This window comes from Parasteatoda tepidariorum, chromosome 8 (genome assembly GCF_043381705.1).
Source record: "Parasteatoda tepidariorum isolate YZ-2023 chromosome 8, CAS_Ptep_4.0, whole genome shotgun sequence".
Classification (NCBI taxonomy): domain Eukaryota; kingdom Metazoa; phylum Arthropoda; class Arachnida; order Araneae; family Theridiidae; genus Parasteatoda; species Parasteatoda tepidariorum.
Window position 1 is genome coordinate 39,198,453 of NC_092211.1, and position 14,435 is coordinate 39,212,887.

Below are 14,435 nucleotides of genomic sequence, written 5' to 3' on the forward strand. Positions count from 1 at the left end.
AGCATAACATTTATTTCGAATTTTAAAAAAAAAATGCATGCAAGAGAGAAAAAAACCGTTCGCAATTTCACCGATTGGGATCTAAGGTGATCATTAAGGTTGAATGCCACGCTAATTTTACATGGCTTGAAATTCTGGCCAAACGGTAAATAACAACAACTAAATTTGAAAATATTAGACAAATTTTGCTAGTTTTTTAAAAGGTTTAGCTTGACATATCTGCTAAATTACTTTATTTATAAAAAATTGGGCACCTGGGCCACGCAGCGGCCCCTATCCCATACATCTAGAAATTTACATAAGTTTAAAGTGATAACATTTTAAATTTAGCAGTCGATGTGGTTGCTAATACAAAATTACAAGCACTTTGCTTGGGTAAATAAACATTTGAATATCGAAACTAAATTTACACATATAAATATAAACATAATTTAAAATATATATACACAGGTGGACATAGATAAATATAGTAGATATAACATTTGAATATCGAATCTAAATTGACACATATTGACATATAGCATGACATATCTGTAAAAAGTGGTGAATTATATAAGCCTACGAACTGTTTAGAAATGTGGTGGATAAAAACCTACTAAATTGAATTTATTAAACCAAGAATCACAATTAATAAACTACCACATGAAAATACAAACCAATCATGCATCGAAGATGCCAGGGACACAAAACAAAAATATATCACAATAAAATACATAAAAAAATAATAAATCTAAGTGAAGTAAAAGACGAGAAAGATTTACATTTCATTAAATTCGATTTGTGATACGGCGCTGTATTCAATTAATTTCATGTTAATTAACATTCTAACTAATGGGAAGAAACTTATCTCAACTTTATCAAGCCATTTTGCTTATAAGCGATCAGCTGAGCCGCGATGGTTCAGGGGATAGAGCGTTTGCCTTCCAAAGAGGTGAACCGGGGCTCGATCCCGGCAATGGCTGGTCGATACGAATTCCGCATCCGGCTTGCTCCGACCACAGTGCTGACGTGAAATATCTTCAGTGGTAGACGGAGCATGGGTTAGAGTCCCCTTGCCGTCAGGCTAACCGTCGGAGGTTCTCGTGGTCTTCCTCTCCATGTAACGCAAATGCGGGTTAGTTCCATAAAAAAAGTCCTTTCGATAAGGTGATCCGGGTTCCAATCCCAGTATCGGCTGGGATTGGAACCAGGCTGGTCAATACAAATTCCACATCTAACCTGCGCTGAGCACAGTGCAGTAGTAGATGGATAATGGGTTTGAGTCCTCCTGCTGTCAGACTTATAGTGGGACGTTTTCATGGTTTTCCTCTCCATGTAATGCAAATGCAGGTTAGTTCCATCAGAAAGTCCTCCATGGAGGTAAAGTTTTCCCAATACTTGATCCAGGAGTTCCCTTGTCTTCTGGATTGGTTTCAAAATTACAAGGCTACGGAGTTGAACATTAGTAGTCGTTAACCCAAAAATTGGGTCGGCTGCTCAACGACGGTCACAAAATTAAAAAAGTTGTAAAACGATCAACTGGCGTCGACGTCGTAAGTCACATGTGTGGATATCTGAGATCTTCTATGCGTTTCTATGTTATCTTCTATGTGTTATTCTTCACATGTGTGGGTATCTGAGATGCAAATAACTAATTTTAAAACGCATAATTAAATATAAAAAAAAATTATTCCATTATACTTCTAGTACGTTATTCGTACATTCTTTTACGCTGCTAAGCGCTACCTATTTCTCCCCCAGCAAAATAAAATATAACACAATTTGAAGTTCAAAACAACAGCAATGACATTTTTATTTTCGAGGTTAGCGTAAGCAGTTTAATTTCTAGACAGTTCTTAGAAGGAAGAATTGTTTAAAAAATGTCTGTCTAATGCTCATGTAAATATCAAAACAGGAGTCTAAATAATAAATATTTGCGATAAAAAAAAAAGTTAAAAATGGTAATATAAGTTAAGATTAGCTTTTTAAAATTTATAAAAAGACTGTTACCATGTAGAAACTGTTGGAATGATCTTTAAAGAATCTAAAATGAGCAACTTGTGTAAGTTACATTTAATTTCTCTGTGTAATCCTCTTCGTTAAAAACGTGGACATGCAATCAGTCACAAAAGTTAGTAAGCACCTGTATTATAATTCTTTGATAGAAGCGATTAACTTACTCTCTGCAGTTTAAATAGAAAAATTTTATAGTTCAAATATGTTAATCTAATTTGATAGAGTGTGGATATTGGATAACATTATTATTACAATAATATAAACTCCGTCAATTTCACTGCACAGTTCTAACGAACAGGGTGTTTTGTAATGACCACTCTCAGTATGATAAAAATCCTTTCAGTAATTATTCTGGTAAAAACAACAAAGGCTTGTAAAAAATAAAGTAAAATAAAATGCACACAAGGGACGCAAATAAATGATCAAGTAAGGAAAAGATATAAATATTTCTAAAATCTATCTCACTTCAAAACCAATTTGATTGCCGGAGAAAACAAAGAGAATTTGTAAAGCGATAAATAATTTTAATGTTTCTTTTGTCCCACCATTCTCACTTGTGTATCAACAGACTTCAATGCATTTTAATTTCTTTTTCGCTTAAATATTAATTTGCAGTCTTTAAATATGCATACTTTTGATTTCATTTATCACGAGGATTCTCAAAAGATATATTAAGGGTGGCTATTATGAAACACCCTTATATGAATGTTATAAGTAAATATAGTATTGTAATGTTATTTGTCTACTCTCTTTCATTAGCCATAACTCAAGAACAGCAACTATGCGAGATGTACATTTCTAGTGCAGTGAATAACAAAGCATCGGAACTTACACTTGTTAAACAATCTTTTTTGAAGCCAGCAGCAAAGAGTTCAATTCATGAACCTCAAAACACGGATGGTTTATGGGGGTTATTTAAAAAATGCAATGCAGAAGAAAATGGTGGAGCGTATGGTCTCAGAACAGAAAAGACGCCAGATGAAAAAGAACTAACAAATGATATAACAACTTCGGAAGCAAAGCCAAAAATAAATAGAATAGCTAAAACAAACTCATCTTTGGCTATTAGTAAAGTAGAAAGTAATCCAATGGGTTCAGAAAATAATATCTGTCATTCATTTGACGCAATGAATCAAATCAATGCATTTATGGTATCTAGGGATAAGCCCGTAAGTAACGCTTTTGTGAATTTTGGGATTCCAATCTATAAGAATGCAAGAAACAAAAGATTTAGTGAGAGAAAGGGATGCATGAAGCAAGAAAAAGAAGAATTTAACCATAAAAAGAATGAACTAAAACCAAGAAATAATTATGAAAAACCAGAAATAACAGAAACTGGTAACCCTAATTCAATAAACGACAGTTCAAGCAATAAACTTGAAGAAAAAAACGGGGGGGAAAGAGTTTGCACTGAAAGAAAATCAAGCTTGGTACATAAATATAAGCATACTGTTCTTATAAAAAAGGAATTTAATCCAGGAAAAATAGAACAGGAATTAGAAAAAATGGATTACGATAGCTCATCAAAAATGAATGAAAAAAGCAAGAATTTAAAAAAAATAATAACCTCAGAACAAGACCCATCAAGACTTATGATTAAAAGAAGCTCTAGGATACCGAAAAGAATAATCGAGAAATTAGGAAACACTGATGCAGAAAATTCATGCTCGCGAAAATCGAAACAAAGAACTGGGAATTGTAAGGAAATATTAACCTGTAAGCAGCCTAAATCAAAGAACTTGCCATTTATTAAAATAAGCTCTAAAATACCAATAAGAAATGCTAAAAAATTAGAAAACACGGATACAGATAGTGCTCACTCGTCAAAAATGAATGAGGAAAATAAGACTTGCAAGAAAATGCTAACCACTAAACAAGACAAATCGAAGAACGTGCAAGAATCGAAGAACTCATTTTTAATGAAGAAAGGCTCTAGGATACCAAGAAGGATTATTAAGAATTCAAAAACCACTGTTACTGAGATCTTCTCTCCAATAATAAATAAAAGAATTAAGAATTCTAAACAAATTTTAATCCCGAATAAACACGAACTTAAGAACGCATCTTCTATAGAAAGAAGTTCTAGAATACCAAGAAGAATTATTAAGAAAACAGATAAGAGCAATGGCAATGCTTACTCGCTAAAAGTAAATGGAAATACGAGAAAATGTAAGAAAGTGTCATCTAATAATCATACCTTGAAAAATTTGCAATTTGTTAAGAAAGACTCTAGGAAAAATACAAATTTGAACGGTGTTACATTACTTAAGAAGTTAAATCAATTTCAAAATGGCGAATCCATTAAGAAATCCAGTCACGAAAACGAGTTCAAAGTCGAAGTAAAAACTATTACACAATGTCTAAAAAGTAAAAATGGACAGAAAAGATTGACAAAAAGTGGGGAATCACATCCTGTGAAAGTTAACGAAAATAAATTCAGTTTTAAAGGCCCAGCCAATAAAGATCGAAGTTCGTTGTATCAGAATTCATGTAACAAATCACCTCTAAACTTTAATGAAATAGATAAAATGCTAGTTATTAACATTGTTCACCATTTTTTTCCTAGAGAAATTCCAAAATGTTGCGATGAATTGGATAAATAAACTAATAAAGATATTACTTACACGTTTTATGGTACTAGCAGAGTTTTCACATTCACTTCAACCTTTTATTTTATGACTATTTACAAACTCGAAGTTTTAACTTTTTATTTGAACCAGTGCAAAAATGATCACCAAGTACCGTTGGCAACCTTGCAGTGGCAAGCAGATATTTTTTTTTAGCCATTATAGAAAGGTGCATACTCCAAATGTAAAATTCGTTGAAACTATTCCAGGCAAGATACTATGAAAAAATTTATATAATGGTTCTTTTCAAGGTGCTTAAGAATTTTATCCTTCAAGTATGCCCCCTTGATTTTTTTTTTTTTTTTAAATTTCTTGTGAGCTATTACTTGGTTAATTTTTTTTAAACTTCCTCGGGTGCTATTACCTGGTTATCGGTAAAACTTGGTAACCATTTTGACGCAGAATCTGAAAAAGAAAAATACTGATACCCCAACTTATCGAATAGGTGTTCAAAAATTTGAAGTATAATGATATAAAGTTGGCAAAAAGATTTATTAACATTTATCGCCAAAAACTATACAAATTTACAAAATAACTAATGAAAACTATTTTAAATATTTGTAATTTATTTGATTTAGTATCGTTTTAAGCCCCCCCCCCCTCTGAGAGCGGTAACGATGAAATTTTCCATTTCAGGGGAAAAGGATTGTTGGTTTGTCCTATTTTAAACAGTGGTCCATCAGAGAACATAAACGTACTTCATTCTTCATTAAAAAAAATTTGAAAAAAATTGTTACTAAGTAGGCTAACAAAGAAGTATATATTTTTTTCAATAAATAAATAATTTTGCGAAACATAAAATTCTTTTTAACAGGCTTATTTGGTTAATTGATAGTTATTATTATAACATAGCTAGTTCGGTATATTGGAAAATACCAGTAATCGGGTAATAACCTCTATATAGATAGCTAACAGGTAAATTGATTGTTGGCATCAGTGTGACCTTATTAGTAATTAAAATCGGGTACTTGCAACTGGAGAAGAAGTGAACAGATTATGCCTAAGCATGATTTAAATCAGAGTTAATTGGATACCTATAAGCGACGTCACGCGTGTGTGTCGAACATGATCTGCTTAATCAAAATGTTTCACAGTTAATGAATCACAGTTTACCAAAGATGACGTCACTTGCAGGTATCTAATTAGCTTTTATGATTTATTAAATAAATAATAAATAACATTATCCCTATGGAATAAGCACAAATGTCTATTTTTTGTAAATTTGTAAATGTGTTTTATTGGTTTTTATTCTTATAATTTATTTCAAAGTATGTTTTCATGAAAACCTTTTCTACATGATCTATTTTTTGATCATGATCTTTTTTTTAAAAATAAATTAGTTAAAAAATGGTTACATTACGCAAAATATGTGCTAAATAAATTATGTAAACTTAATGCTATCGCGATTCGAAAACACCATTAAGGCACTAAATAACTTTTTTTAGAATAGATATTAAAGTGTTATTTGCATTTACTATATGAAATATGATGCAGATATGCCATATACGATAATATCATAAACGTATCATTGCCTTTATCGGTTTCTTTTAAATACAGAATATCCACCGTTAACACAAACATTTTTGAAAATGTAGTGTTGCTAATGGAGACTTATTAAATACAACTCAATTCATAGTACCACATAAGAGAAATAGATCTTTAATAACACGTCATAAATATGAAATGCCAAATTTAGTCATCTATTATTCCAATTACTTTAAAATTAATACCCACTATTTAGCACATAGTATACTTACATCGGAATTCACCTATTAAAACTAAAACCATTACACTAAAAATTACAGCTCCAATAAAAATGAAATTGTAAAGTAATACAATTGACAAAAAGTTTATTATATTCCACTAATGCAATCAATATACAATAAACTAAGCGATACACAAAAAAAAATATATTGTGAAAAAAAGTGCATTTTCCTATTAAGTATATTAAAACAATTTCTTTCCAGAGAAAATGTATTTGCTAAGCATTATATTGATTAGCTAATTGGACAGTTAGCGGAGATTATTTTCTTAACTACTTTTTGTTGTCATTTTCCTACTCGGTAGTTTTGACATAAAATGCGTGGTTCTAATAAAACGAAAAGAACTTTTTTGTTTCATTACTTGAAAACAATTTAATGAAGCAATTAGGTGCATAGTAATCATAGGATAGCGTGATTAGAATGTGACATGTAGACAGCTCGACACTATCAGAAAGAAAAAATGAATTCTAGATTCTTCTATAGAGACACAAATATATAAAGATGGTAGATTTAAGTTGATTGTTTCAAGAAGACATTGAACCTATTTTTTTCTTGGTAATTACTTTTCTAGCAAGTAAATACAACAAAATATCTCTTATAGCATAGCAAAGACGATATTTTTCACAAAAAATTATTGAAAATTATACACCCTCTGTCACGAATTGATTGCTACATTTGAATATTTTTGTACTAATTATTAATACTGATGAACATTTTTCAATGATTTCAGAGTGTTGTGCTATTAATTAGCATTTACTTACCAAGCATTCCATCATTAAATCAGCCTCAAATTAGTTTTAAAAGTCGAGGATTCGCATGCTCTTTGGCCACGCCTCATTTTCTAAGGATATTTGCATCAATAATCGCATAAAATTATCATCTAGTTAATGAATCATGAATTCATTAGAAGTATAATTTTACTGGTGTTGGTCTACTTAACTGCATCGGGAGTTAATTATAACTACACCTATTTGAAATGTAGCAACTAACTTGGAACAAATTTTGATATTGCACCGCCACTGTAGCGATATTGACCACCACTGTATTTTGAAAATTCATCAATACACAAGATCAGCGTAAATTATTTACACAGTCTCAGAAATTGATAACAAGGACGTGACGAGTGATAAGGCGGGTGATATATGGAAAGAAAGTTCAGATACACTCTGGAGATGATGTGTTTGTCCTATGTCACCCAACTCAGTTCTTTTGGTACATTCAATAGATGTTTCCATCTATAGTCTGTCTAAGCTAAGAACTCCTCCTGCCATAAAGTCTGAGGCCGTCTGGTGCTATGGAATGGCACATTTTAGGGAGGGTAGCTGTAATCTAGGACTAACACAATTGACCGAAGAAAAAGATTCCCTTTCTCCCACCGACCCGAGTCGAAACCACTCCAAAACAGTGACCCCGCACCCTTACTTGAAATAGTCATACCTCGTTACCATAGTCACCGCCACAGGTCCAAATGAATGTCTGGAGGAGTTCTTATTTTAGACAAACTATATGTTTGTCCCAACAGCAGTGATTTATTGCTACAGTGTAGTTGGTATTGGCATTAATTAAACTTAGTTCTTAATAAGTTTATGCTGGAAATTGGGAGTAAAATAAACGTTCTCCTTTAAAGTGTATGTGCTCCCAATGCAGTCTACGCAACTGTCGTGAGCTCTATGGTCGTGATGGACACTGACAGAAACGAGAAATTGAACGTTTGGAAGGAGCCGATGCACAATTGGAAAGGGTGTCGGGTGACCAAGGGTTCAAGCATTGAACACTTGTAGTATGTCAGGACCTTGGTGAACAGTAACGTACATAGACTTATGTGCATTCGCCTGTGGTTTATAAGTGCGTCCTATCTTAGACTTACTATACAAAATTAAAAGTTAATATGAAACAAAAAAAACTGTGAGGAAGAGATATTCGGATATTTATAGTCATTAATTTTATTTTAATCTAAGAAAATGTAAATAGTAATTGCGATGAAATGGTAGAGACACTTTAAACAAATACCATATGAAAAAAAAAATTTTTTTTAATAGGAGAAAACTCAATATTTTATAGTATTATATTCAAAGTTTAGTTAGATGGTCATTATTATAGTGAACTAAAAAATATTTTTATTTATCTCATAGTGTAATTTTTTTTTCGCTGAGGGTGCCCTCAAAACTCGTTCTCTCCCTCCTATACCGCAGGGTTTATGAGAGTGTTATTTACACCACTGTTCGTGAGTATACGTATCTTTACCTACATTAACCGTTCTTTGTACGTTATGTACTTGTAAAAAGTCCTTTAAAACTGGGCGAAAAATAGTTATTATATAAATAATTTAATTTAAGATAAAGTTCTGACAGTAATTTGATGCCTGTTTAGATGCTGCCAAAATTTAAAAATTTCCGCTGTCAGTTATCATTGCAATTTTCATTTTACATGGACAGACATTTTTAAAAAAAGTGCATATGTTGGCAGTTATGTATTTAGTCGAGTAATGTAGTTGTTGCAGTTATACATTTCGAATATTAATTTCAAACAGCCGTTTAGCATTAAATCATGCAACATGCAATGTTTCAATTGGGTAACTGCGTGCGACGTTACTCGTGAAGATCGTACCTATATTAGAGCTCCTGAATTAGTATAGGAGCCTTAACCTATATTGGCTGCTGAATCGTGGCATTTGCTTATGCCACGATTCAACAGCCAATCAGGTTCGACGCACACACGCAAAGTTGTTCGCAGTTACCCAATTAAATCTGATCCGAAAACTGATTCAGCGTGATAATAAAACAAGAATAATAACTGTAACTTTAACACGTCATCTTGGTCATACACAACCAGCTAATTTTAGAGGTCTTCTTCTTCTCGAATTGCAGGTACCCAGTTGAAAAATACGAATTTTAAACTTATTTTAAAAAGTTGTGTTTCTCTGTAGGTCAACATGAGCAATAAAATCTATTGACAGATTTTAAAAAGAAAAAATATTTTAAACGGATATCTCTGTAAACATCAAAACAGGTTTTTTATATATTCGCGTAGCAAGAAAAGTCTCTCTAGGAAAAAAAAGAATGGAAGAGCTTTTCAACAGCTATAAAAAAATAGTTTATCGCGCAGTAGCTGTCGGATTGATCTCGGAAGAAAAGAAAATTGATTACTTGTGTACGTTATATTTGATGATTACCTACTTTGTACAATACAGGGACCTAAAATCTTTTGGGGGGGCTTTATTGTTTAAGTGCAACGCCCTGGTCAAGTAAAAGGACACCGAATGCATTGTATTTAGCAAATTTGTATCATGTGTTTCATATCAAAATATGGCAAGGAATTAAAGCAGAAATGGAAATGTATAAATGGAGATATAAATTTTTCGGTACGAAAGAATCTCCACATCATCTGATAACAAATAGAGAATCCAAAGTACCTATTCGTAGTCGGAGGATGTTGATTGTAATTCATTGCATTCTATAAGAATCAGGCAATAAATTGTAAACACTTCAATTATTTTCAATAAAGAAAATTATTACAATTTGTTAAGTAGCATTTAAGCTTTTCTTTAAGTTTTTGAAGATGAATCATAAAAGAAACAAACCAAAAAATTACATTGATATTGATAAACTTAAGTTGTTATTGTGAAAAGAAGCATAATAAACTGTAAATGTTTTTCTGATGCGCAGTTTTAGCTATTGCATTCCATGTTGTTTCAGAAAAAGTACAATTTTAAAAACAGTAATTGCTACATTAAAATATTTTAACTTAGTTGTGAGGACATAAATTTTAATTCAACATTTACCAAAAGCATACTTGTATCTGTCTCATAAGTGCAATATGATGACCAAATATGTAGCTTTCAAAATATAACACCAATTTAACGTTTATCTAAGTGTAGCTTTTTAAAATATAACACCAATTTAACCATTATCAAAGTGTAGCATTTTAAAATATAACACCAATTTAACGTTTATCTAAGTGTAGCTTTTTAAAATATAACACCAATTTAACCATTATCAAAGTGTAGCTTTTTAAAATATAACACCAATTTAACCTTTATCTAAGTGTAGCTTTTTAAAATATAACACCAATTTAACCATTATGAAAGTGTAGCTTTTTAAAATATAACGCCAATTTCTCTTTTAGCAGCCATTATGCAAGATCGGCCCTTACGTGAAGCGAACATCTCCAGAACAGAGAAGAAGACATCGGTAGTCACACCTGTTAAATACTGTTTTCTGTCACCGGAGAAGAAAGCAAACGATGAACCCCTAAACACGAGTGGTATATGCGGTACGTTTAAAAAACTAAATGCGAATGGAAGTGATGGATCCTACGTTATCCTAACTGAAACGTCACCGACAGAGGAGAAACGAGGATGTGACAGTTCAAATTTAATAACGATGCCAAAAATAAAAGAAACAATCAACAAAAATTCCCCTTTGTTGATTAGTATACTGACTGGTTCAGAAAATAATATCAATTCGTCGTTTGATTCAAAAAACTCAACCCATGTATTAATGGCTGCAATGGATAAACAATTATGTAATTATCGTATCGATTTTGGCGTACCAATATACATGGATGTGGTGACTAAAAAATATAGTAAAAGAAAATCATGCAAGAAACGAGGTGCACGCGCGTTGAACCATGGAAAAAATGAACGAAAACCAAGAAGAATTTATGAGGAATCGGAAAACATGGAAACGGATTACGATAGCTTCTTGAAAATTAATGAAAATAACAGCTATTTTAAGAACACATTATCCCATCGGCAACACATATTGGGAAACACGTCTTCTATCGAGATTAACAGTAAAAAGTCGACTTCTTCTGACAGATTTAGATTTGTTAAAGAGAATGATCACTTTTTGCGCAAATATTCAGATAATGAACTTGAAGATAAAGACGGAGCGAAAACTGGTGAAGCCGAAACTGTTACGAGGAAACTGGGCCTGCGCCTGGAGAAAGCGTTTAGGCTTAAAAATAAGGAATTTGAACTGAGAAGAATGGTTCAGGATTTAGAAACTTTAGAAATAGATGATGATTGCTTGCCAAAAGCAAATGCCAAAAACAAGAATTTTAAGAGAGCATTAATTTTAAAGCAGCGCAAATCAAGAGATGCCTCGCTTTTAAGATGTAATTTTAGAAAACCAAGTATTATTGAGAATTTAGATAGACCAGATGCGGATACTGTTCCATCATCTAAAAGGATTGAAAGAAGAAGAAATTTTAAAAAGACATCAAACCCGAAGCAACACAAATTGAGAAAAGCACAATTTGTCGAGAGAGGATTTAGAAAATATTTAGATTTTAACAGCCCTGCATTAGGCATGGAGAATAATGAATTTCTAAAAGAAGGATATTCTGATGACAATTCAGATTATGAACTGGTAATTAAAGAGGGTCAAAAAACTGTTAGACAAGTTCTAAAATGTCGAAAAAAATCGAAAGCGCCAACAAAAATGCACGAATTTCATCCTCTCAGAGACAATGAAAATAGGTTTAGAGACGAAAACGCAGCAGATAAGAAAGCTCGAAATTCATCGAGTCAGATGTTCTGCAGTAAATTGCTTCATAACCTTAATGAAATAGATAAGGTAGTAAACATCAAGATTCTATACCAGTTCTTTCCCAGAGAAATTTCAAAAGTTTGCAATGATGAAGAGGAAACAGATGAAAATAAAATGGGTAAGTAAAAGATTACTAACAGAGATCGCACAGATCGTTCGAAAAAAAAAAGAGTAATAAATGGTGACTTTAACGTCGTGGTGAATAAATTTTGGAAAGGAAAATGTCAGCGTCAAATAATAATAACTGAAAATTACAAACTAATAAGTTTTAGGCCTTGAAATGCTCGTAAAAAGGTTTAGTTGTAACTTAAAAAATTCTTTATAAATTAATAATACATTTTATTTTTCAAGAACAGTGTAAACTTATTAATTATTTTAACGTAATGGCGGTTAAAATAATTTTAAATCAAATTTAAACTTATAAAATAGCTAAGCTTATATTTATCCGAACCACGACGTGGCAGTGGCTAAGGCACTGAACTACTCTAGTGCAGTACTGGGTTCTATTTCCAGTTGTTTTTTGAAGCCTATAGAAGATGTTTCGAAATTCGTGGGCAAAATTATAAAAACCACTGAAAAGAGCACTAATGTATGCGTTATAGCTATGACGTAACGAGCAATGCAGGTCATTTAATTTACGTCAATTTAATTTAGTACTTCCTCTGTCAGTTTGGCGTTTCGTTCTTTTCTGTGACAGTTGTTGTGACATCAATGGACAGTTAGTTTAAATAACTGTTTTAAATCGTCTGCCAACTCTTGCAAAAATAACAACTGCAACTCTGACTGGTTGCTAAGCAACCCAAACGATTTTCCTTCTTTTTCTTGCTATTAATGCTTTGTAAATAGTCTGTATGTCAGTGGAAATAAAAGAATAAGATCGCTGTGAAAACTAACAACAGTAACGGATACTTCTAGTAGTTTATCGCACAGTCTCCACCTATACATTGTATAGGGAAAATTGCTTGTTTAGATGTTTTCTATCATCCCTTAAATTTTTGCCATCCAATGGAAGGGGAAATCCATGGGAACCAACTTGTCTGGAAGAAAAAGCAGTCGGTGAGCATTTCTGACCACATCGAAATCATCATGGGATTGGATTGGTCTCGAAGCTCTTAAGCTGTTAATATCCCTCTTGGTCAACAACTGATGGCTGTACTGAGAATATATTTCGTTTTCTATTTTAAAAATGAAAACTGATCCTTATTTTTAAAACTCATTCCGTTTTGAAGAGGTCTGAACACCGAACGCACCATTTCGGTACTATGAAAACTACTTTTTTGAAGAAAAAAAGTGGTAGTGCATTTCCTAGTCCTAGCAATCACTTAAGAGTTGGCTTCGGAATGCTTTCAGAGAAATAAAAAATTTATTTACTCATATAAAAGTAAAGTAGTAAAACAGCTGTCTTATTCCAGCAAAATAATGATAAGAATGATTTAATTGACCTGGATAATCATTCGTCAGATTTTAATTAAGTTTTTAGTCGTATGAAAGATAGCTCAAAATTTACGATCATAGCAGCTATATAAATTTTCTGAAAAATACAGGTAGTTAAAAATTTCTAATAATTACATTTTATTGTTGATATAATAATTATTTGTGGTTTATGCTTTATTTTTTCTCTAAATACTGTGTAGGTTAAAAAATATGATTTAATATTTAAAAAATTCTTCTATTTTTAGGCCCAGAAAGCAAACGAGTAGAGAAAAAAGAAAATCAAAAGAAAGCTGCTCGTTATCTGTCAAGATTTTTTCGAAAACAAAGCTAACCTATCTTGTTGAAAAGTTGTACATTTATAAATAGAATAATTTATGACTCCTTGAGGATGCGTGCAAATAAAAACTCAGGATTTATGAATTAGTTCATTTGTACATAAATTTCTTTTCAATGTATTTATTAATTTATTTTAATGTAATGCATAGCATATTTGAAAAACAATCTTTACCGTTATCAATATAATCGCTTCCAAAAACGTACATTCGTGTTTTTAAAAAATTATATTCGTAAACACGATAAACACGCTCGAAGAAAATTTAAGAAGTGGTAGTCTGATATAAAATCGCAAGTGGCATTAGTAAAGAAAAATTAATTTTCTAAAATTTGCTGTTTTTAGTATATAATATAGATCTCCACCATTAACATTTCGAAATGGTAATCTAGAATGAAGTAAAACTAAGTTAATTTTTTGAACATACGTTAATTCATAAGAAATAATTAATAAAAACAAAGTCACTCATGCGCAAAATATTTAAGACAACAGTTGAAGGATTCAGTTTTACCTTTATTAAAACTTCAACAATTGGGTTGTTCATCCTTGTATCTAAGAGAACAATTGTGGTGAATTCCCTCTATGATAAGCAGGCTCATTAAAAGTCAAATCAAGTAAGAAATTTTATCAAAGCATATTACTTCCTTTTACATAACACATTAACGACAATAGACGTTTTGCTATGAAATTTTCCCATCTAAAATATTAATTCCACATGCTTTTCGAATTATCA

At 31.8% G+C, this 14,435-nt stretch overlaps 3 protein-coding genes across 4 annotated transcripts in view; all 3 read left to right on the plus strand.

The window, feature by feature from the left end:
- LOC107451419 (aromatic-L-amino-acid decarboxylase) overlaps positions 1–14,435 on the plus strand; it is a 161,780-nt gene that overhangs the window by 82,452 nt on the left and 64,893 nt on the right. The window lies entirely within an intron of this gene.
- Positions 1,880–4,626, plus strand: LOC107451416 (micronuclear linker histone polyprotein-like). Its single transcript, XM_016067492.3, has 2 exons — positions 1,880–2,041; positions 2,755–4,626. Exons 1-2 carry the CDS (start codon positions 2,008–2,010, stop codon positions 4,596–4,598), a joined length of 1,878 nt encoding a protein of 625 aa, XP_015922978.1. The 5' UTR covers positions 1,880–2,007; the 3' UTR covers positions 4,599–4,626.
- Positions 9,407–13,784, plus strand: LOC107451417 (uncharacterized). 2 transcript variants are annotated; one of them, XM_016067494.3, is made up of 3 exons: positions 9,407–9,535; positions 10,511–12,055; positions 13,617–13,784. In XM_016067494.3, the coding sequence occupies exons 1-3, from the start codon at positions 9,445–9,447 to the stop codon at positions 13,700–13,702; spliced, it is 1,722 nt and encodes a 573-aa protein (XP_015922980.3). In that variant the 5' UTR covers positions 9,407–9,444; the 3' UTR covers positions 13,703–13,784. The 2 variants fall into 2 exon arrangements, with proteins under 2 accessions (XP_015922980.3, XP_071040542.1); XM_071184441.1 differs by having other exon boundaries at positions 10,514–12,055.

Excerpts from the sequence above, each read along its gene's own strand:
- LOC107451416 (XM_016067492.3), top strand. The coding sequence starts at position 2,008 with ATGATCTTTAAAGAATCTAAAATGAGCAACTTGT. Across the intron at positions 2,042-2,754 it reads ATCTAAAATGAGCAACTTGT|CCATAACTCAAGAACAGCAA; the intron begins GTAAGTTACATT and ends CTCTTTCATTAG.
- LOC107451417 (XM_016067494.3), top strand. The coding sequence starts at position 9,445 with ATGGAAGAGCTTTTCAACAGCTATAAAAAAATAGTTTATCGCGCAGTA. Across the intron at positions 9,536-10,510 it reads AAAGAAAATTGATTACTTGT|CAGCCATTATGCAAGATCGG; the intron begins GTACGTTATATT and ends TTTCTCTTTTAG. Across the intron at positions 12,056-13,616 it reads AACAGATGAAAATAAAATGG|GCCCAGAAAGCAAACGAGTA; the intron begins GTAAGTAAAAGA and ends TTCTATTTTTAG.